Source organism: Tachysurus vachellii, chromosome 3, assembly GCF_030014155.1.
Source record: "Tachysurus vachellii isolate PV-2020 chromosome 3, HZAU_Pvac_v1, whole genome shotgun sequence".
Taxonomy (NCBI): domain Eukaryota; kingdom Metazoa; phylum Chordata; class Actinopteri; order Siluriformes; family Bagridae; genus Tachysurus; species Tachysurus vachellii.
The window spans coordinates 28,257,165-28,280,034 of record NC_083462.1 but is presented as its reverse complement, the minus strand read 5'-3'; the positions used below and the strand labels follow the sequence as shown (position 1 = coordinate 28,280,034).

Here is a 22,870-nt window from a genome sequence, read left to right as displayed (position 1 = left end):
AAGAAAGAAAGAAAGAAAGAAAGAAAGAAAGAAAGAAAGAAAGAAAGAATTCTGCATTATAAACGCGCCATTGTTATTTATAAACCCCATTGTTCTGTTGCACTGGTCATGGTAGGCTATAAGAGTTGCACTAGTAGGTCCCCTACAGAGGGAGCAGTTGTGTGCATGTCACCGTGTCATGGGGAAATGTGAAGTTAGATCCACAGCCTGGTTACTGCTGTGCAAACTGTGAAGATGTGATCAGATACTTTGCTGTCTCCATGGTAACCAGAAGCTGACGCAAAACCCCCACCCCCCTTTTTTTTTCTCATTCAAAAACAAGAGGAAAGTAAGAGCAGCTCGAGCGAGCGCGAGCGCACAACTCTTTTCCTTCTTCACGCGCGTCTTCCTTTCCTTAGTATTCAAAGCCATATAACAGGTAAGTTAAGCTCTTTAACAGCCCTCATTTACACAAATTAGAGCAAGTGGTGACAGGAAACCGCTTTATTTGGTATATGTATTCATTCATTCATGCAATTTTAAAATCAATTTTAAACAGATATTTACCAAATATTCCTGGCTTAGATTTATTTCAATATTTCTCACCCTGACGGTTCCAGATGTTTCTGGACGGTTCCAGATGTTTCCAGATGTTTCCTTGCGCAGTTTGAGACATGACACTGAATCCACACTTGATAAACCTTTTTGGAGCATTAGAAAGTCTCTAAGAACTCATAGTTTCTTATCAGATTTCCTAATAAACAACTAAGACAACTAAGACAGTGCTACTCAGAATAAAATTATACTAATGTTTAAAGTTCATTTTCATAAAGGGGTTTTATTTGGAGACCTAACTGATAAGGAATCTAGAGAATCTAGCGTTTTGATTTTTAAAAGTTAATTCATAGGACACATATCTATAGGCATTATGTAGATGTGGCTCTAACGCCAGCTACACGTGCATTATATGGTGTAGATCAATAATGGAATATTTGATGTCTCTGAAAGTCTTTTTAATTTAATAAGGCATAAGACTATAATCAGTGGGATAAATAATAATCACTGATTATTTACTGAGTATCACTGAGTGTTGATATTCTATTGAATCAAGATGTATTAGTCTGTTCTTATAGTATTATTTTGGATAGGAGTTTCATTCATTCATTCATCTTCAGTAACCACTTTTTCAGGCTCAGGGTCAGATACACTTGGCAAAAGGCTGGAATACATTGAGAATGGTACTCCTGTACATTGCACGGCAGCATACACACAGACACTCACACACTTTAGGTAATTTACAAACAAAAAGCATGCACAATTTGACAGGGACATTAAGCCAGTCTCAGATTGGGGACCAGGGAGTTATGTGGCAGCATTGCTACTTGCTTTAACAAAAAGACTTTTTGTGGGACACATAGTGGGAACTAAAGATATTTTACATTTAACAGACCACTGAATTGAAACTAACCCCTGTTTTTCCTTAAAGCTATGTTGGGCCAAAGTTTCATTAAGCAGGCTCAAGCAGAAGCAAAAGACATTAAACAGTTATTTCTTGCATAGGTCAGATATTAAATGTTAATCTTTAAATTGGGTCTTATTTATTCTTACATGCACAGGAACTTTGAGTCATTATTGAAATACATAGAGTACATAGAGATTTTGACATAAAACTCATATCTTACAAAAATACCATAACACATCAGGTCAGAGCATATCAAGCAAATTTCAAGTCAGATTTATGTTCTGTATTATAATTTCTGTTTTATTCAGTACATAAATACATACCAAGTGCCACATAAAGCACATGCAAAAAGATATCAGTTTATTAGCCGTCGGTTTGCATTAAGCAGTGTGGTGTCCCTACGCTACAAATTTTCACAGTAGGTCCGAGAAACTTATTAATTTTGTTAAGTTATTAAGACATTATTTATGAAATTTATGAAACACTGTTTGGCGTTAGTTCAATCATATAAAAATAAAACTTTCTTTAGTGTGCTAATATATGAGAACACTCTGGATATGGAGGATGTGACCTCTTCTGTCATCGTTCTACTGTATACTCAAAGCTTTGTGATCGTACACTATGATTCCACTTCTCTGTCACTTTTAAATGCCTTATAGGTGTCGTTTCATGTAACAGCAAATACGTGCTGACTCATTGGCTGGATTTGGCTACCATGGCAACTGCTAGCTTGGGAGGATCCAGAGAGTGACATGAGATGTAGAAAGGAAACACTCAGTGTGAACCTTCAGATAGGATACTGTTCAAAAATATGGTATTGCTGGTTAGGATTCAGATATAGATTTAACTTTGTCACTGCACAGGATTACAAGTCATATGACTATACAGAATGTTTATGAGTGTACAGAATACATATGTGAATATACAGAGAATCTATACAGTGATATATTGCAGTTCTGAGGGGTTCATCAGTGTGAAGTGGGAATTTTACTGTCACTGGGGTTGATAATGAGTTGAAGAGTTCAGTAAGGAGACCGCTGTGGCGTAAAAGCTGTTCCTGTTGTATATGCTGATATATCATTTATTCTACCAGACATTTGTAAACTAATAACATCAATCCAGGTACATGGGCATGTAGTAACATATTTGTAAAATAAAGATCTAATGTGCATATTTTCTTTCCAGGATTTCCTAAAACCTCTTTAATGCATGAGGCCAGTAAGTAAAATAACTAAGTTGTTGGTCAAGCAGAAGATATTTTAAATATAAGAGGATGGATTACATAAATTTTTTTTTTTATTTATTGTAAACTCATTTGCACTTCCAAAGGTCCAGATCAGCTTTAGTGATCAGCTGAAAGCAAAACCATAGAGTGCATTAGCATTTCATTTCATCTCCAGTTTATTTTTAACTACTCTTGTGTTTGATTAATAGACAAGCCATGGACACGCTGCAACAGATAAATGTAAACAGAGTCAGTAGCATGGACTGTGAAAATATGGAGGTTGCAGCAGATGACCATTTGAGAAATTTAAAGGAGTTGGCTGAGAGATTGCGACTACAGACCAGAAGACCCTCCTATCAAGAGTGGAAGGCCCAAGTAGAAGCTACTAGTGCCAAAGGACCATCAGACCCAACAAAGTCCACTGTATCAAGTCAAGACGAAGGACAGGAGCACACGGATGGACCTGAAAGAATTGATCATGTGTTGCACTTAACAGAAGAGTGCAGCCTGACTTCAAGTAACCTGAAAGGGTTCGGGAATATTGATGAGGCTCTTGTTTGGCTGAGGAAAGAACTGGTGAGAGAAACTTGAATGTTGAATGTTGACTGTTTCACCTTTTACGGTGGAAAAGCATGATGCGTTTTTCCTTAAACCTCTCATTAAAATTAATCAGTCCTGTTGCTTAGAGTAAACAGTAAACTAAATGCCCAGACAGTAGAGATTACAAATTAATTATTTATTGTATAGGGAAAATCATTACAAACACTATTGTAATGTGGATGTGCATTTCCTTGACACTTTCAGTTAGAAATTAAATAATAAAATATCTCTCATTATTTAGTTTTAGAAATAAAATAGTGAACACCTGAATTGTGAGAATACAAGTTCAATATGTATTTAACATGACAGTTAATCAGCAAAAATGATGTAGTGTATTAAACAAACAATGGATTGCTGCAGATTATATTGGTGCTGTTAGTGCCATCATTTTAAATCACTGACTCTTTACCATTTAGTTTAGTGATTAGTAACATGTATCTGAAACATGTCCAATCTCCAGTATCACATCATCATAATGGTTTCCCCTTATTATCAAAGTGAGCGGAGCAGAAACGTGGGAGTGAATTTCACTTCCACAAAACTGTGATTCATCAGCATTGGTCTTGTGTAGGTGCTTTCCTACAATTAATAGGCTGCGTGTGAATTTTATTACTTAACATTTACAAATCTGTTGCCATGTACACTCTGTATATTGTCATTAATATTCAACTAGCTGCATTGTCAGAGTCATCATGGTTGCTAATATTCTGGAGATTAAGAATAAAGCTGTTAGTTAGGCTTCCTCAGGTTTCCATCAGTTTCCGGTTTCCATAATTTACCATCAGTAACTAAAATCAGTGTGATTTAAGGCAGAAATTGGTCTTTTATGAATCTGTTCTGAGACTTAATATTTTAATTACTTCAATTTACCTAATTAATTGCATTTCCTCCACTGTTCAACCATGTGTCCAAGATGATCTTTTGTGTGATAGTCCTGTTACACCTGGCTTTGGTCTGTCTGCACCTCTTCACCTGATTGGTGTTATTAAAATGAACATAAACACAAGACACTTCTACGTCTGCTAGCCTGAAAGTAAACAGAGTTTCTAAGTAAAGAGTATCATGTCTTCCATGTAAAAACTAGGATCTTATATAAAAATGGATTATAATGAAAAATATCTTATTGTCCACATGTTGGCTACGTGTCGGCTATTACAGTTTACTGCACGCATGCATTTATCTTCAATATTAAAACATATATAAAGTCGGCTAAGTTGAGGGTCTATGAACATTTGTGCAGAGAAAATCAGACATTCTAAATTATGTAACATAAATTAAAGAGAAATTGAAATTGAGACGTTTTTGTGGTTCTCACTCAGCTACCACACATTATCAGGTTAATTCTTCTCCAGAAGGAAAAGTATACATATATTTCTCTTACTTCTTATAAAAAAATAATTAGCATACTTGGATTTTGTGCTGGACTATAATAATGGAATAATGGAAACGTTCTCTAATTAAATACTAAGTAAGACCTTATTTTAAGCCCGGGTCTGTACATGTGGTAGGATGACATTTGGGGAAGAAAATCAAGTAATCAGCTGTTTAAATCAGGCTGCATTTGTGATGAGCTGAACTTGTGATGTTGGTTTTCTAAACAGCAATATGTCTGTGGATCAGATTACTCATACGCCTCTATACTTGTTCACAGATGGAGATGCGTGTGCAGGACCAGCAGCTGGCTCGCCAGCTCATGCGCCTACGAGGAGATATCAACAAACTGAAGATCGAGCAGACGTGCCACCTGCATCGACGGATGCTCAATGATGCTACGTTTGGCCTGGAGGAGCATGACGAGCTCTCTGATCTTCTATGTGATAGTCCTGTTACACCTGGCTTTGGTCTGTCAGCACCTCTTCGCCTGATCGGTGTTACTAAAATGAACATAAACACAAGACGCTTCTCCCTCTGCTAGGCTGAAAGTAAACAGGGTTTCTAAGTAAAGTTTATCATGTCTTCAATTTAAAAACAAGGATCTTACATAAAAATGTATTATAGGGAAAAATATCTTGAGACATATTTTGTAACGAATCATGAAACCTTTAGCTGTAATGATGCGCTCACATTTATTTGCTTATGCTGCTTTCATTGCCTTCTGCATTGTACGCAATATGCTTTATCATTTAAATTACACACCAAGCCTTATAAGCTAAATTACAAATTACAAAACAAAAACGCTTGAACAGTTAATACACACAGAATATGATGCTTAAAAAAAAAAAAAAATAAATAAATAAAATTCTACAGACATAATTATAGCAAGATACAGGACAAATAATCGTATAAATATTTTTTCATTTCAGTAAAAAGATTTAGGATATAAAACAGTGTATTGCTTTGACAACAGTTTTCAGTGTTTAGGATCTACTACGACTATTACTTTATTATTCATGTTTTTAGGTTTTAAGACAAGAGATTCTGGATACAGAAAACTCATAGCTATTTTGGCACATAGCCAGATAAGGAGTCGGGGGGCATGTGGTTATTGGAAACGTAATCATTGATGGGGTGTAATAGCATGTACAGTATTTTATCCCCCTTATAACCCTAACAATTTGCCAACACATGCAATTATGTATTAAACAAAGGAGTTTTTTTTTTTTACTTTTAAAAGTTGTCTAATGTTGTGGAACATCCTTGAGACATCTTCTTTTTACAGCTATAAACAGTCAGTCGCTCACTATGGTCTTATTTTCCTTTATCTTGAATTTAATAATGAGGTTTGTCATGTTACTGAGAGACTATAATGCGCAAAGACTTTATTAACGTGGCTTATTAACCAAGACGCTAGATGTACGATATATATAGTGTACATCTATTGTATTTTCTTTGTGAAGAGACAGTAGTTGATCATACAGGTTTAATTTTATATGTACAGTATAGAGGATATTGTCACAAAGCAGCCTGACAGGAATATAAAAATTCTGAATAAAAATGAGAGTTTAAAATCTAAATTTATATTTAACCTCAATAAGCCAGAGGCATCAGCGGTGAGGAAAAACTCTCTGAGATGATATAACCAAGAAGAACCAGAGTCAAAAGTGAAGTGTGATTATATAATAAACCATTTCCTTTCTAGAACTGTAATAGAAAAAATATATTGTTTAATTTGCTTCCTCTGATTCTGTATAGTCTGCAGACCGTCTTAAATAAAAGAACAACGTCAACGATGATCGTTATGTAACGTTAAGAAGTACAGTTTAAGTCAAGGCTCCTGACTTCTTTGTATTTAGCAAAAAAGTACAATCTTGGTAATAAAATGGACTTTTATGTCACTATTAAATGAAAAAACAAAAAGAAAAACTTTATGGGTTTCCTTCTTTTTTTGATCTGCCCAATTACGATAAACTATCATGACACCCTCCTATAGCCGCCCAGCCAGTGTGTGCCACGCAAGAAAGGGAAAATTCCATGAAACTTTTTAAACATCTTACCTCAGGATAAGATAACATGGGAAACAAAAGTTGGACAAGAAGCTTTGCAGCCCAAAGACGGTATTCAGGAGGTTACTGTTTCACAGTGACACACAATGACTGGCTTCTATCAATGGAAAACACACAAAAAAGGAGCAATGGAGGGAAACTCCATATACCCAAGAGACAGTATAAAGTGACTAAGGATACTTTAATGGCAGGACTAGCCACACATTAACAATGGCTCCATGACTGAAGAGTATACACACAGATCCGTACGATGACACTGTTACAACAGTCTGTGTGACTTCCTGTTTATCACTTATGCTGTAGCTCAGCAACCTGCAATATATGACCTACCTTCTATTGTTGAGGCCTTAGGCTTCCCTCTTTTTTCATATCTGCACCTTAATTCTTTTAGGAGCTGCTGAGCTTTTTTTTAGCTAAGCACAAAAGCTTGTTTTCACACAGAGACATCCTCTGGAATGTAAGACAAACATCATGCAATTTTATTAGAGTGCCAAAGTCACATAAGCGAATATACTAAGGTGCTTATGATCATCTCTCCTTTCAGTGTGGACCTGATCTACTGTTTCTGAAATAAACGGTTGACGGTTTTCTGCCTGCAGCAGACACCAAGCCGTCCTGACCAGGAGAGATTGTGTAACACAGTGGTGTTAATTTACAGCACGGTTGCCAAAGTCAGCACCTGTTCCTGTAGAGGCTTTACCCGACTCATACAGAAAGAAGTGCTTACAACTATAGTTTCGGTCCAAGATCTGTCCAGGATAAAAGATTCTGCCTCTTTAGGACAGCACAGACTGATCCTTCTCTACTTTTAGCATGGCTGCAGGTAACCCATGCTGAGGACACACCACGATGGAGTAAGCAAGGCTCCTCTGTTATCCACTCTGGGAGCATTTAATCCTCTTTATCTAACAGAGAAAGTTGCATGCTCAGACCATTAGCAAAGGCTTATGCCTATTTAAAGATATCTCTTTAACTGTCTGTTCCCAGGACTGGGTGGATGTCTAAAATGAACAAAAAATTCCCTTACATAACAACTGATTTTATTTGATTTGATTTATATGAATAGTTTATATGAGAATTATATATGAAATATATTTTAAATCTAGGCAAACATCAAAATGAAGAGGCTCAACTCCAGAAATCATTAAATATGCTTCAAATAATACAATTTCTTTATAAATTATAAATGCAGTAAATCAACCACCAGCAGCACTGGCACATCTGATAGCCAAATGAGCTGTTGCCAAACCTCAGAAAATGTTGCATAGTCCATATTTTTGCCAGAATGAGTGACTTTGAGAACGTCTGCTAAACAAGGTCTTAAAGACAGCAGTCTTGTAACGATATTGTTTTTTCCCCGTATTGTAAACTGGTACTTGGAAAATTAGAGAGCCAATCAGACTGCAGCTTTCAAGATCAAAAAGCTTGTGGCCAGAAAAGTGTAGAAGAGTTTACAGTGACTTAGTGTAGGACTAAACAAGTCTCTTCTATGGCTTTGCTCGTTACACAAATGGCATTTAAATACAGATGGCTGACAAATGGATCTACATAACAAGGGCAGATGTTAATCATGAGAAAAGTCAGAACATTCACATTTATTAACATTCTAATATTCTGAATACAAATCACTGTTGGACTGTTGCTAGTATGTCAGAAGTCTGACAATAACTGAATTATAAATAATTTCTAAATAATGTAATGCTTCCTGTAATGAGCTGTTTCGCACCACAAATTAGTGGAGTGTTAAAAAATAAGCTACATCAACTTTTCTATTTTTCCTGGGGAAATTAAGGAACTCCATCTTTCTAAATAGAGGGGTGAGTGAGTGAGTGAGAGAGTGAGAGAGAGAGAGAGAGAGAATAACATCTCAATACAGCTACAGAGGATGTATTCTTCTGCTGCTATCAAACATCCATGTATCACCGTTCGTGTGTGTAATATATAAGGTAGTTTCCAGGGTGAATACGAGTATAGTGTTGACCTAAAAAGCACCAATTTAAGAACACAAAATGGTATTTTCAGGCCAACTGATGTCTGGTATTTGGCTTAATATCAAACATCAGACAATAGGAAATAAAAGGCTGACCAGTATTGTTATTCTTAATGCAGAAAATGCCTAAATATAGCTATTTAGTTCACTGTACCATGAAACACTGCTTGCCTGTTAAAAAGCTAGCTAGATTTGTGTAGTGCCATATATATGGTAAAAAGTGCAAGACTGTGATGCGGGTATATTACATTAGGATGATGTATAAATCAAACAAAAGAGCGTCTATTCTTTTAGTGACGGGGAATATAAATGTAGAGTAGTTCACTGATTATACAGCGAGGGATGTTCTATTAGGGATGCATGAAAGCCTCAAAACAAAAATGGGAGTAAATATAAGTGACACTGGTCTATAGAAATGTGGCAAAAAAAAAAAAAAAAACCTGGCTAAATGGGAAGACTTTTATGTTTAGCACACACAGAGAACAATACAGGGTTCAATGTGACCCTGACAGTGAAGGCTTCTGGTGGTTGTTATGCTGTGGGGGGCATTATGCTGGCATGCTATGGAATTTCCCTTGTGAGAAGACTACATTACATAAATAAGTACACACAGACAGACACACACACTCACACAGACAGACAGATACACACTGAGACAGACAGACACACAGACTAATTGTGATCTAATGAACTAAAAAAGCAGTATAGAAGAGCATGTGGCAGTGGCACAATGATGCTAAAATAACCATCTTATAACTAAAGATACCGTTAAACAAAGTATACAAGTAATTTTTGATTTGTAAAATGTTTATACTCCGGTCTTATTGGAAAAATCTTGACGGTAACATCAACACAATAATATGCAATCAACAACCTATGGCACATTCACAACACTGAATACTAAACATAATATTTAATACAACTCGTTGGTCACAGTCTGTACAGATTACAGAATGATTCTTACATCTCTGTTGGATGATATAATAAGCAGTTGATCTGCAAGGCACAATTTCAGGCTACAAAAAAACTGAAGGCTACAACATATAACATGACATATTTGCACAAACAAAACAACAAACACCATCAGCCAGCCAGTTGGCCTTGTCAAATATCTAAATACTCCAAGTTGTTAGCCCAAATTAACAACTGTATAAAGCTACGTTCACTACCTGGTGCACTGCAAATCAATCATGGGGTATTGGGGTAACAACTAGTGCTAGTTGTAAATATGTAATAATAAAAATGTGCTTAAATGTTATGCAGTAAAAATGAAAATAACACATCAAACAATTAATACAATGAGAGCAATAAAAACACTTGATGAATTGGAAGTTAAGCTAAACTGCTTATTGAAACCCAAACTGAATCTGAGAAAGCCACTTGGCTAAACATATAACTTCAGGTAGACACCCAATCTTTTAATCTCACAATATACTGTGTAGCAGTTGAGATTCAGGGGTCAAAATGCTGCTAAATTGACCAGGAATAAACACCTCTCTGGAAACACTGATCTTTTATAATGCTTTTATCTTCAGCACCAACACACCCCCAAAATGCTCATGCTGTAACAAAAAAAAAATCTGCCTTTGATACTGAAGATACCCAAGTGACTGCCTTGATTTCATATAAAAATCAATGTATATGAATTAGCACAGAATCCTCAGACTAATGTGAATCATTTTAATGTACTTCATAAAAAATATAGCATTTCCAGTTCTCTTTGTGTCTCATCAGTCACAGTATTACCACTTGACTTCAATTTTTTTTTTTTTTGCATGATTCTTAAATGTGAGTGCTTGAGAAATAAAATGGAGTTACAAATCTTGTGATTATCCTAACACCTTCATAAAAGAAAGCTAAATGCTGGTCTCAGATCAGCCTACATAGTTACTGTCTCATTAATGATAGCAGATACTGCCAATAAACACTTATGAAAGCATCATCTGTGGCGTGCACAGATACAGAATGTCCTCGTGCACTTCAAGTGTCTCAAAAAGCACCATCATTCAGTTGAATGACTGAAATGTGGTCACAGCAATACATAAAAGCCAGGATTAAACTGAGGTGGCATAATATTGACATTCCAGCATCATTTGACTTGAACCAATGGACTATGTAATAGTCAATATATCAAGTGGAGACAGTGGGCTTAAGCACACAGAGTTTTTTTTCAGTCAGGTTGACACACCATCCTGGTCCATACTGCACCCTAATGCTTCGATGTCATTGCTGATGTCTGAGATCATGCGGTCCCACTCATCACCCTCAGAGGACACGGCCCCTTCATCTGATCCTCCTGCTGCCCCATTGCCATTGGTGGTTGAGTCAGAAGCTGAACTGGCTGTACGTCTGTAGCGGCCAAAGCTGTCAGTAATGATGCCTCGGCCATCCTTCACGCCGATGGTTTCTAGAAAGTTCTCAAAGTGTTGACTGTCCTTCTCTGGGATGAAGGGCCTAAGGCCTGCCAAAAAACCATTAGACTTGTCATGCAAATCAACAAGAGATGAAGTACTGCTGAGCATGTAATTGTATACCATGAGAAATAATTATTTCTTACATTTTTCATCTTTAATAAGCTCCTAAAATGACACACGTGCACACACACAGAGCTCGACTGGTCCCACCATCTTTCAGGGTACAAGGTATGATTATCACTACACAGGGAGTCTATACTGTATGGTCTAAATTGCACATTTAGGTGTGAGGCCCAGAAACATTTGGACATATAGTGTAGCTGAACCTGCACTCTGAGCCTAAATGCCCCAAAAACTCATAGATTAATAATTACACCGGTGTTATTACTGGTCCTTTTAAACCAATTCTTTGCAAACTATCAATTACTGGCCACGGACAATTAGTGCAAGAGAAATGGAGTTGTAATATTGCAATATTGTCTCAAAAGATTTCCTATGTTTCTTGGGATGAGTGTGCTAACAGAAACAAACAAAAGGAAAATTCAATAGCCTCTTGGTCTATAGTCTGTGGTAAGTCATCATCAAGTGTGCATAAGCCATACAGGAAGATGAAGGCAAGCATTAGCCGTGAAGCCGGTTTATGCCTTTTGCTCATCACCTGCAAGAAAGCAGTTCAGTGGTTCCTGTGCCTTGCCGTTTAGTTACAGGAAACTGTGCTCACCGAGTAGGAGGAACTTTCTGCTGTCTCCGTAGAGCTGTCTCAGGTTGATACAGAACTCGTGGATAGAGGCACCGGTTCTGTACTCATGCAAGTGTGTAGCAAACTGCTGAATCTCTTGAGAGGACAATTTTGTTCTCAACTAAAAGACAAAAAAAAAAAATTTAATTCACATCATTAAAAACCACACAGCAAAATTTACTTTTGTTTATTCTCTCACACACACACACACACACACACACACACACACACACACACACACACACACACACACACACATACCGTGGTCATGTAGTCCTGTAGCAGTTCTGCTGCTGTTGTGCTTAGTTCACTCTCACTGGCTGTTTTGTCCTGTGGTGATGCTGGTGTGGATGATGGTGATGAGCACGGAGAATGACCTACTGCCTCTAATGAGCTCTGAAACAAGCTGTGAATGGCCATAAAGATTACCATCCTTGCATCCAACACACCCAGTGGTGGCTAGATTGTTGAGTTAGTTAACTTAAAGCAGAATCCACTGCAATCCCAGAAATAAAAATTTATTTCAAATAAAAGTTTATTTCTTTACTGCAATGAAAGAAATACTTACAATGCACCTGAGCTTCCTTGAAATGGCTCTTTAACATCCTTGCTTGAGGAGTCATCTTGATATTCAAATAAACACAATGCTACTTGTTAATGTGTAATTCAGTACCAAAATTCCATTTCATGGCATTTCTTCATATCAAAACATGAGCAAATACTTGCGTTCATATTCTTATGTAAAATACATCATCTTCATTGGTAACTACTCTGTCCAGCACTCGTTAACCTTTAATAACACCGTTACTATAACAACTACAAGATATGCAGCAAATCAATCGGTACACTGTCATATGCAATATAGATCAGAGTCTAAAACTTGATTACTAGAGACTAAGAAATCTGATATCCAGTTTCAGACCTGAACAAATAATTCAGAAGTTAAACATTCCAGTTAAACGAAATTAAACCTTATTTGGACCAAACTGACACTGTCCTTTCACAGTCTTCTAGTTAGATGACAGAAGGTCTTGTTTGAATGTGGACTGAGGTCAAAGATGAACAAACTTGAAAAGATCGTCACTCTACTTGTTCTGTGTGTGTGTTGCTATCCAGATAACCAGCACGTAGATATTGATTCCCACCCCTTACCGCTGTAGAGGGAGAGATGCCGAGTGGGTGTTGTAGCTCCATCGAGAAAGTCGATGGTTCTATCCAGGAAGTCGATAGTAGATTCTGTGTAGACTATCTGAAAGACCTGACTGAGGAGCAGACACAGCTCCTCTGCTGCTGCCTGAAACAATACAACAATCAGAGACCATCACTACAGTTCTGACTAAATTCAGGTATAATTTCATTGAATTTTAAGGCAGGTGAAATACTTGGTATAAAAGGTATAGTGTACTGTATCAAATCGTTTAATTCACGGCTCTCGGTACAATACGTTGAGTATTATACAATACATAAAACCCTCTGCACAACAGAATACGTTATTTTTCATAAACTACAACATATATTATGTGAAGGATAATGAATATTTAAAATTTAACTTAAAGTAAGTAAGAGGCAAAAAAAGAAAAACAGGCACAAGGAAATACGCTAACGTTCTAGCACACAGACAGGGGGAGGTTTTTTGACATCCATGCATCAAGTATGAATTTTCTGTATCTTTACACCTTTAAAGTCACTCTGGCACTGTTCCCATGATATTAGAAAACATTTTCAAGATACTACTATGCTCTTGTCATACAGCCTGGCATCAATAGAGGTACAAAAGAACCATTGGGCCAAACACGTTGAACAAAAGATTTTGTCTTATTATTAGGTAATGCTAGTACTTGAGCTGGACAGGTTAGTGACCTTGTTCTCGACGGCCAGCACGAGTAGGCAGCAAATGTCCACGGCTCCACTCTCCGACAAAGAGCTCAGAGTAGGTGACTTCGACAGCTCCGGACATGTGCTGGGACAAGGTGAACCTCCAGGCTCTTGGGCTAAACACACACACAACACACACACACAAACCACACAGACAAACACACACTTACTACTAATGGAAAAAGAACCCGAAATTTGATTCTAGTTTATTTTTTACATTGTCTTTTGAATAAGATGAAATTAATTAATAACACAATATAATCCACTCAATCACACATTTAAACAAGACAATACATGCTAGTGGGGTCCCAAGTCATGTTCTTGAGCATGTGAGCACACCTGTTTTCAAAATGACCAGGTGCAGGGAGTCATCTCGAATATAGGAAACGGCAGCAATGTCATGGATAGGTACTCTCAGGATGATGTCCTCTCCATCACGCCACACCAGTTTGATGTTGTAGGCAGACAGACTGACCAAGGCATCTTGCTCCGATGTCAGCTGACCTGCCAGCTGGTGAGATTTCTGGAAGCACGACCAAATAAGCCAGATTCAATTAGTTCTGTGAACGATTAGCATAAACGGGAAATAAAATCATGCACTAGTCATCTCACCCTGGCATTGTCAACCAGCTGTAAAACTTCAGTGCGGCTAGAGGGATTGAGGTATCCTGGGATTGAGCTCAGCTGCCCTAGATACTACAGGTGTAAGGAAGACAAAAAGCTTAAGTCATTAATTGTCACAAAGCCTAGATACCTAAATACTATCCAGATCAGTTGTTTTCAGAAGTCAGGTGCATGAAGAGTAGTCTGTAATTCTGTGATATTCATTTTTTCTTTGTTACAGCAACCAAAGCTCTATTAGATATAAGCCTGATTGACTCCTCACTTGAATGAACTGGATTTACTCCAAACTTTAATTTAACTAAAAAACAAGCAGGCCTGTAATGAATGTCCCATTGTATTATTATTGTTATTATTATTGCACACTAAAGAGCCTAATGTATGATGATATATAAACACTGGGAGAGCAGAGGTGCACCAAGGCTAGATGAAGTCTTACCTTAACCTCTTTCTCAATGTAATCGTTGAGCAGAATGTCTGGGTCAATCCGGTGGTCAGGGACAGACAGTGAAAAGGTGTGAAGAGCCCGTCGTTCGGTGCACTTCTCCTGAGCTTTCTTATCTCTCCCTTTCTCCCCCTTCAGAAACACACGCTTAAACGGAGACACGATACCCGGCTGTGCCGATGGGGAAGACAGAGGAAGAGGAGAGTAAGAATAGGGCAAAGCAGAATTTCTTTACACACTTATCTGTAAGTCACAATCATGAAGTCAGACAGTTTAGAATCCACTGAAATGGTGCACAAAGACGCTACTGCTACGTTGATGTAGTCATTTAGTAACATTATGGCTAAATACAACTGACCTGTGTCATCTGAGCTGCTGTGGAAACTATCCATAGTGACCAGAAGCTTTTTCTAGTGATAGTGGCTTGAAACTAATTTAGACTCAGATAAACAGATAAACACATGCTGACTTGTCGTTTCCTGCATCTATTCTTTTGCACCAGCAAAAACAAGATGCCTGGACAATTATTACAGAGCACAAACACACAGTAGCTTCACAATATCCAACATATCATAGATGCAAGACAAAGTAATATCCCATGGTTTATAGGAAACTATATATAAGTAAAGGATTCTGACCTCAAAATTGTTGCAAAATCTGTCTACTTTCTGAAGGGTAAAATATAATCTAATGTCAGCCTAGTAGCAAAGAGAAGAGTTGTGCACATTTTTCCTTCCTCATTTTCCAAGCGTAAGAAGTGCAATCAAAAGGCAAATGTCTAATTTGCAGAAAACTTGTGCTATGTTATGCAAAGCTAACTTCCGTTAGCAGAAATAAAAGGCTTCTGGTAAACCTACCTCTGTCTCCATGGTTTCTCACTAGAAACTCTAAAGAGTACACACAAGAGGAGAAGAGTAAATGTCGTTATCAGTCTTCAACACAATGCTCCTTCACAAACGCTTGCGGCTGTTCGGCTCACGACAGGTGGCATGTGGCACAAGGCGAATGACGTGCGAGCCACCAAAGAGGCAGTGCAGCCCTCAAAGCAGCAAAAGACAGCACACCCCACCGCACAAAAAAACACTAATGCAACCGCTCATACACTGAACCGTGCTGCAGCGTGTGCGAAACGGAAGAACGGCAACCACAGCTTCCTGTGATCAAACTTAAAAAAGGTACATGAAACTACCACCATTCCCTATAAGCTGTTCCTGCTAATAACACAGAGCTTCTCTGTTAAAGAACAGACAGTAAAAAATGAGACCAAATCAATAAGAAATCTCAAAGCCAATCTTCTAGATTAGCAAAACTGTGCGACATACCAGAACATTTATGCTTTATTTAATCGTTCCCTGGTTCAAACAAAAATATACATTTACCTCTTCAGTAACATTGTGTGTCTCCATTCCACTAGTCTTATAACTACTTTACTTATTTAGGAAGCACTGCATTGGGACACTACAGGAGCATCAACATTTCACAAGTTTGCTTCTTCCTGTAATACGAGGATATGAGATGCGACAGGTGAACTGTGCTAAGAAGAATAAACCCACTGCAAATCTATAAGACATGGAACTGAGGCATCCCTTTTATATTCATTCAGCCACTATGATCAGTTGGTCTGGTCACTGTAATAAAACACTCATATTTAGAGAAAATTACATAGTAAAACAACTACCAAGAAAGGAAAAAAAAGAGAAGTGTGAAATCTGGTTAGGAATTTACCCTTAGATAGTTCCTGGTGCTCAGATTACCAGATACTTTAGAGTTCACAGAACTGACTTGACAAGTTTACGAGAAACTTTCGTGTTGTAAAAAATTCAAGCATTCGATAGTTCACTGCTGCTGCGACCATAAAAGTTTCAATCTAACAGCATCTAGATTTCTAAAGATTTCGTGATTTAGAAAATGTGTTTACAGTGCTGATTTCACCAATAGTGCCATCATGTGGTTATAAGATTAGATAGCATTGCCTTAGAAAAGCACTTAAAATTAGTCTTTTAAATGTATTGTGTCGTTACAGACTTTATAGACATCTCACAGAACATAATACGAGTAAATACTTTCATATTATACGTACAATACATATTTTATGGGTTCATGGTTGCCATTTCCTGGAAAACAGTAGAAAGTATCAACCAGGCAATGCTGGGATCACACCCCACTCTTCTGTGAAGGCTTTCTACTACAAGTTTGTTGAGTGTCTATGGGGATTTGTGATCATTCAGCTACAAGAGCATTAGTGAGATCAGACACTGATGTTGATTGAGGAGGTCTGAGGTGCAGTCAGTGTTCCAGTGGGGTTGAGGTCATGGCTCAGTGCAGGACACTTGTGTTCTTCCACACCGAACCTGACACACCATGCCTACATGGAGCTTGTTTTGTGCGCTGTCATTTGTAATTGTCATGATGGAATAACTTTGAAGATGTCAAAGACATCCTGAGAGATCCCAACTTGGTGGCAACAGTTTGAAGAAGAACCACATACTGCTGTGCTCATCACATCTCCACAAAACTTTGGCCATATAGTGTAACTATCACACTGAATCTCATCCCTGCATCTAATATATCTAACTCATCTGTATTGCTTAATGCTATTAATCCGAATCTAAATAGTTTCTGCTATTTCATCATCAGAGGTGCATTCATCACTGCTGCTATGACATCTCACCAACGTCTAAGTGGTTCTGGAGCGAATACTACGTTAAATTAAGCAATCTTGCATAAATTGTAAACTTAATCACATGTCTGCTGTCTAATGACTGCTGTTTTCTATGTACTATAGAAGGCAGCAGCTCTCAGGTGAGTTTAACCACAGACACAGTACACACAAAACTATTAATGCAGAGGTGCTTGCTAAATTTATCTGTATAATGGATAAGGTTTGTTTTACTGTTAATCAGTGGGAAGAGTAAGAGTAGATTAATAAATAATTAAAGAGTAGGTACACCCTTGAGATCTGCAGATATGAAAAATGCACTTCAGGATGTGGCTCCCATACGTGCGTGTACGCAGTAAGCAGTGTTTTAAGGAACGGCCTAAATATATATATAATCTTAGTCGTTTTATACAAATATAATAACAAATCTGTTTATTTGTTGTAAGAATCTTGATTGCGGAAGCCCATGCCATTTTGTTTGTGAGGCAAAACAGCTTATGCAATAGCTAATAATAATAATAATAATAATAATAATAATAATAATAATAATAATACAATATTTATTAGCTCAACCAGTTCAGACTGAATGTCTGTAGCTTGTTAGAATCTTAGGGAGCAGTTTGTGTGTTAGAAGATATATCAGTTTGTTTCCTGTGTCTATAAAAATATATATAAAGTACAGAATAAAACATAAGGCAGGTTGTTATAGAAAAAATAATCAATGACAGGCTTGGTTAATGCAGACTGAAGAAATGCAGTTGCTTTTACCGACTTTATTTGTAAGACCTGATCGTATTTTTTAATCAATCAAATAATGACACTTCATACATTTTATCTGTTTATAGGCTGATTTAATATTAGGGGATGTCCATGAAACAAATTTGTTAATTTGTTTGTTCATTTATTCGATTATTCATCTTTGGCTTATCCTGGTGGGAGTCACAGGGGGCAAAGGGTTAGGTCTTATCGTCACTTGTGTTATAGAAGGTAAACAGTTGTTACCTCACCAGGGTCTTGTTTTTTCTTCACAACACAAGACAGTGCAAATTTCTCAATTCTGAAGGCTCTCCCATGGAAGAAAATGTTTATATTACAAAGTGCTGACACCTGAGACTCCTTATGTTAAAGGTTATTTAAGCTACATCCTTTAAGATGTTGGTATTTATTAATTGTTAGCACAGAAACAACTCGAATAATTATTACAAGAGATATATAAACCTTTGAGTTAATGACATTTTTATGTGTGTGATCCAAAGTGAACCAAACTGCGCCATACACTGTGTTTTAAGATGCAAAGAAAGAGAATAGCGCTTCTGCTCCCTCCAACTGCCTCAGGAGTGTATTACACTCTATTCAAAAACAAAAGACAGTTATGACGTAATGACGTAAAGGGCACGCTGACTATAAATAACTTTCAGAGTCAATTTTAATCACAAAACAGTTGCCAAAAAGAAACTGTTAAAGTTGTGCATGTGTGTTTTCTCCATTTTGATGCATGTTGAATTCTGTTCCCTGACATGGGAAATCTAAGTCAAGCCCTTGACACATCCCACCCTAACTTCCTATTTCTGAAAGGAAACGTAGCAACATATGAGATCAAATCCCAACTCCAAACAACTTCCAGAGGCTCTTTAATCCTCGGAAAATTAACAATTAATACAAAATGTCTTGTCTAAGGATCTAAGCGGTTATTACAGTGTACAATGTATGAACGTCTGAACGCAAATACTGGAATTATCGTGAAAGTCTGAAAAAGAAAACAAATAAATAAAAGCTAGCAGCATTTTCAGCAGCCTGCCACACCTGCTGACGGAGCAAATGGCACTCATTTCCTCAACATGGACTGTACACTCCCTGAGAAACCCCTGCGATGACTGCGCAGCTGAGGGAGTGTTATTGTTTTCCAGATTAACATGAAAAAGAAACAACGATGGGGAGATTCCTTCCCTGGCTCCTGAGTAGGCAGTCATGGGGGAGTCATATCCTGTCTGAGTCTTTAGCAAACCCTGCCCTTTATTCTCCCTTGTGTATGGTAAGGGGAAAGTCTACAAAGCAGGGCTGACATGTCTGTGAATACGTACAACATAAAAAGCATATTAAACTAGCAAAGTTAAAAGGGTCAGGTTAATAATTACTAACAGTCAATACACAAAATAAGTTAAGGAATATTTTTTTTAGGATCCAGTGTTTTACACTACAGGTATCTGAGGCAGTCTTTTCACTCGTGTTTTCTACTAATTAAAATCACCATGAAATCATAATTGACATTTTGTATGAATATATTAGCTTGGGGTTATCTAGAAGTCAGTGTACTCCAGAACAATAATTCGCATTAAAAAAATATATATATAGACCGTCATATTTTCTCTCTCTGTCTCTCTCTACCATTAATATCGATCACCAATCATTCTGTACTTCAACTTCTCATCACGAAAACAGATTGTAAATGTGTCTTGGGTTGTCCGAGAGTGCATGTTAGTCAGTTTTCCAATGTAAGATGGTTAAGAAAGGAAAGGCTTGAATTCATTCACTCTGAAGAAGAGAAGGTGAAGGAAGTGGAGAGATAAAGAGAAATAAAAATCACCAGTGTATCATTTTTGCGTCTATGGTAGTGTCAAATACATCTAAAAAATAGAACTTAGCCTGTAAAAAATAGGAGGAACAACTTGATCTTCCCAGCCTGACTTCCTGGGTTAATAGAAACTACATAAAACATCAAGTGTGCTTCAAGACACCTCACGAGGACTTTAAAGAACATTCTGGATCATTCCTGATGTTTGTGGGCAGCACAGAAACAAATGCCGTGAGGAACCAACGAAGATATAAACAGAGTTAAAGTACAAATAAAATGAGCTAAATTATATAATACAGAAATTATACAAATATTTAGCGACGTACTAATAATAAATTAACCTTTTCAATACAATACCCAAGTCAGTCTTGTGTATAAGCGTAAACTTCTGTATTGTAAAATGTTGTGCTTTAAGACTTATTACACCGCAGATCTACTGAATGCTTGATCATAATCGGTCAGGTGGTGTCGATTAATTTTCCTAATCACTAGTTCTGACACAACTTCTAGCTGAAAGGCATGTCACGGGTTTATATTAAAGCACTTGTTCTAATACGAGACATCGTTTCTACACCGACGTCTCACGCAGGAACTTATGTACTAATGAACGCTGCATGTAACCGGATTAAAACCGTGTCTAATTGATGAGATGAAGCTTTCTAAAAGACCTAAAAAAATCTCAATGCACAGGAGGTTATAACTGGTACTATCTAGTTTTGCAGGTGTTCCACATCATTAAACGTTAAATATAAACAAATACAGTGGGACCCTGTGTCGTTAATTAATAAATTCATTCATTCATTCATCTTCTACCGCTTATCCGAACTACCTCGGGTCACGGGGAGCCTGCGCCTATCTCAGGCATCATTGGGCATCAAGGCAGGATACACCCTGGACGGAGTGCCAACGTCAATGTCAGTGCCAATGTCTTTGGACCGGGGGAGGAAACCGGAGTACCCGGAGGAAACCCCTGAGGCAGGGGGAGAACATGCAAACTCCACACACACAAGGTGGAGCCGGGAATCGAACCCCGACCCTGGAGGTGTGAGGCGAACGTGCTAACCACTAAGCCAACGTGCCCCTCTTAATTAATAAATTAATAAATCATAATTGTTGGCAAATTGTTCTTCAGCAAAAAGGATGACTTCATCAAGTGTTGTTATTGGAAAACAATCAATGCTGGGGTGCTTACAGTAACCCGGCTTGACGTCTGGTTACCTCACTGTTGGTTATTTTTCTATAACAGCATGCTGTGTAGTGTTTTATCCCTTTGTTCATGTATATAGTCTGTGTGTGGTTAGTCAACTTGAATTGAACTGGTTTGATTTTAAACCTCAAAAACAAACGGGCCTATAAACATATCAAATGGACTGTGTGTCCGTGGAAAGTTCAGGAATTACAAAAAATAGCCCAAATATCATTCGACACAGTTAAATAATAAGCCCAACATTTGAGAAGTTGGTTTATTTTCATCATTCAGTTTTATTTTACAGTTAAATGGGTCACCTGTTTCAAAGGGCTCAAGAACTCTTAATCTGGATGTGTGGTGTGTTTTTTTTTGTTACTGAAATAAAAATAAAACTTCAAAACCACGGTTTGTAAAGGACAAATAATGCAACACAGTCTGCGAGCTTATATTAATACGAAAACATCCAGAATAACACGATAAACTTGTTTAACGCGACGTTAGTGAAGCCGTTAGCTCTGTGGCTAAGCTAAGACGCTAGCTAGCCTGCTCCTGTAAATAAGTAGTGTTTATCTACACAGCAAAAACATGACACGAAGTCTGATAGACAGGCATAAAACTTACCTTTTTTAGTTTCTTTTCATCATCCCCCATCTCTATGTACAAGTGCTATTCATGTTTAATTGGATATATGGCTTCAGTAACAGTGCGCTCTCTCTCTGTCTGTGTCTGTGTGTGTGTGTGTGTGTGTCTCTATCTCTCTCTGTAACGTTAATCTGAGCAGTGAACCTCTACAAACTGAAATAAAACCGCAGTATCACTTATTATCACTGATTCATGGCGATACATTAAGAGAACACCCTTCGTTATTCGCTTCAGGACAGGCACTTGTGCAAGAACTAAAGGAGAACAAGTTAAAAAAAAATAAATAAATAAACTTCAAACTAGAACAAAAACAGCATCAAACTTTTCAATCGTGCCGCCATTTTGGGCGTAGGACGCGTCACCCATAATGCTTTGCGAGAGCTGGAAAGTTTACAGCCACAGGATGGTTAGTGTTCCAGTGTGACTGGAATTGTAGACTAAAATTGAATCTTTTATTTATTTATTTTTTTTCTCCAATGTGATAAATTCAGAATGAACAAACGGTTTATTCCAGGGTCTCTGTCTGTATTTCTCTCTTTTAAAATATAGAACTATGAAAATAATTAAAGGATAAGGATATTAAAGGATATTATGGAAATGTGTAATGTGCAATATTGTGCATGTTTGCTGTTGTATGGATCTTCTAACTGAAATTTACACACAAAACACATTGAAATCTTTATTGATATTAGCATAGATATTAGGAGGAAGAAGAAGAGAAAGAAGAAGAAGAGGAGGATGAAGAAGAAGAAGAAGAAGAAGAGGACGAAGAAGGGGAGGAAGAAGAAGAGGAGGAGGAAGAAGCAGATGAAGAAGAGGAGGAGGAAGAGGATGAAGAGGAGGAGGAAGAAAAAGAAGAGGAAGAAGACGAGGAGGAGGAGGAAGTAGAGGAAGAAGAAGAGGAAGAAGATGAAGAAGAGGAGGAAGAAGAAGAAAAAGAAGAAGAAGATAATTCAAATTTAATCGACCTTGTTTATAGGGCTAATAGTTTTGTGCTTATAACTCATTCAGGTAA

General features: G+C 37.4%; 2 protein-coding genes across 5 annotated transcripts; one reads left to right on the top strand and one right to left on the bottom strand.

The window, feature by feature from the left end:
- Positions 1-276: 276 nt before the first annotated feature.
- fam167ab (family with sequence similarity 167 member Ab) lies at positions 277-6,561 on the top strand. Of its 2 annotated transcripts, none has more exons than XM_060865029.1 (3): positions 277-418; positions 2,876-3,242; positions 4,918-6,560. In XM_060865029.1, exons 2-3 carry the CDS (start codon positions 2,883-2,885, stop codon positions 5,179-5,181), a joined length of 624 nt encoding a protein of 207 aa, XP_060721012.1. In that variant the 5' UTR covers positions 277-418; positions 2,876-2,882; the 3' UTR covers positions 5,182-6,560. The 2 variants fall into 2 exon arrangements, with proteins under 2 accessions (XP_060721012.1, XP_060721014.1); XM_060865031.1 differs by lacking the exon at positions 277-418 and adding an exon at positions 2,624-2,659 and having other exon boundaries at positions 4,918-6,561.
- Positions 6,562-9,593: 3,032 nt separating this feature from the next.
- Positions 9,594-22,204, bottom strand: ccm2 (CCM2 scaffold protein). 3 transcript variants are annotated; one of them, XM_060866597.1, is made up of 11 exons: positions 21,835-22,204; positions 15,651-15,680; positions 14,788-14,964; positions 14,340-14,423; positions 14,067-14,250; positions 13,713-13,843; positions 13,005-13,146; positions 12,421-12,475; positions 12,114-12,258; positions 11,835-11,973; positions 9,594-11,160 (listed from the first exon to the last, which is right to left on the bottom strand). In XM_060866597.1, exons 2-11 carry the CDS (start codon positions 15,660-15,662, stop codon positions 10,874-10,876), a joined length of 1,356 nt encoding a protein of 451 aa, XP_060722580.1. In that variant the 5' UTR covers positions 15,663-15,680; positions 21,835-22,204; the 3' UTR covers positions 9,594-10,873. The 3 variants fall into 3 exon arrangements, with proteins under 3 accessions (XP_060722580.1, XP_060722578.1, XP_060722579.1); XM_060866595.1 differs by lacking the exon at positions 15,651-15,680; XM_060866596.1 differs by lacking the exon at positions 21,835-22,204 and having other exon boundaries at positions 15,651-15,880.
- Between the last annotated feature and the right edge of the window lie 666 nt (positions 22,205-22,870).

Excerpts from the sequence above, each read along its gene's own strand:
- ccm2 (XM_060866595.1), bottom strand. The coding sequence starts at position 21,864 with ATGGGGGATGATGAAAAGAAACTAAAAAAG. Across the intron at positions 14,965-21,834 it reads ATGAAAAGAAACTAAAAAAG|CCGGGTATCGTGTCTCCGTT; the intron begins GTAAGTTTTATG and ends CCATCGGCACAG. Across the intron at positions 13,844-14,066 it reads CCTGGTCATTTTGAAAACAG|CCCAAGAGCCTGGAGGTTCA; the intron begins GTGTGCTCACAT and ends GTGTGTGTTTAG.
- fam167ab (XM_060865031.1), top strand. The coding sequence starts at position 2,883 with ATGGACACGCTGCAACAGATAAATGTAAACAGAGTCAGTAGCATGGAC. Across the intron at positions 3,243-4,917 it reads TTTGGCTGAGGAAAGAACTG|ATGGAGATGCGTGTGCAGGA; the intron begins GTGAGAGAAACT and ends ACTTGTTCACAG.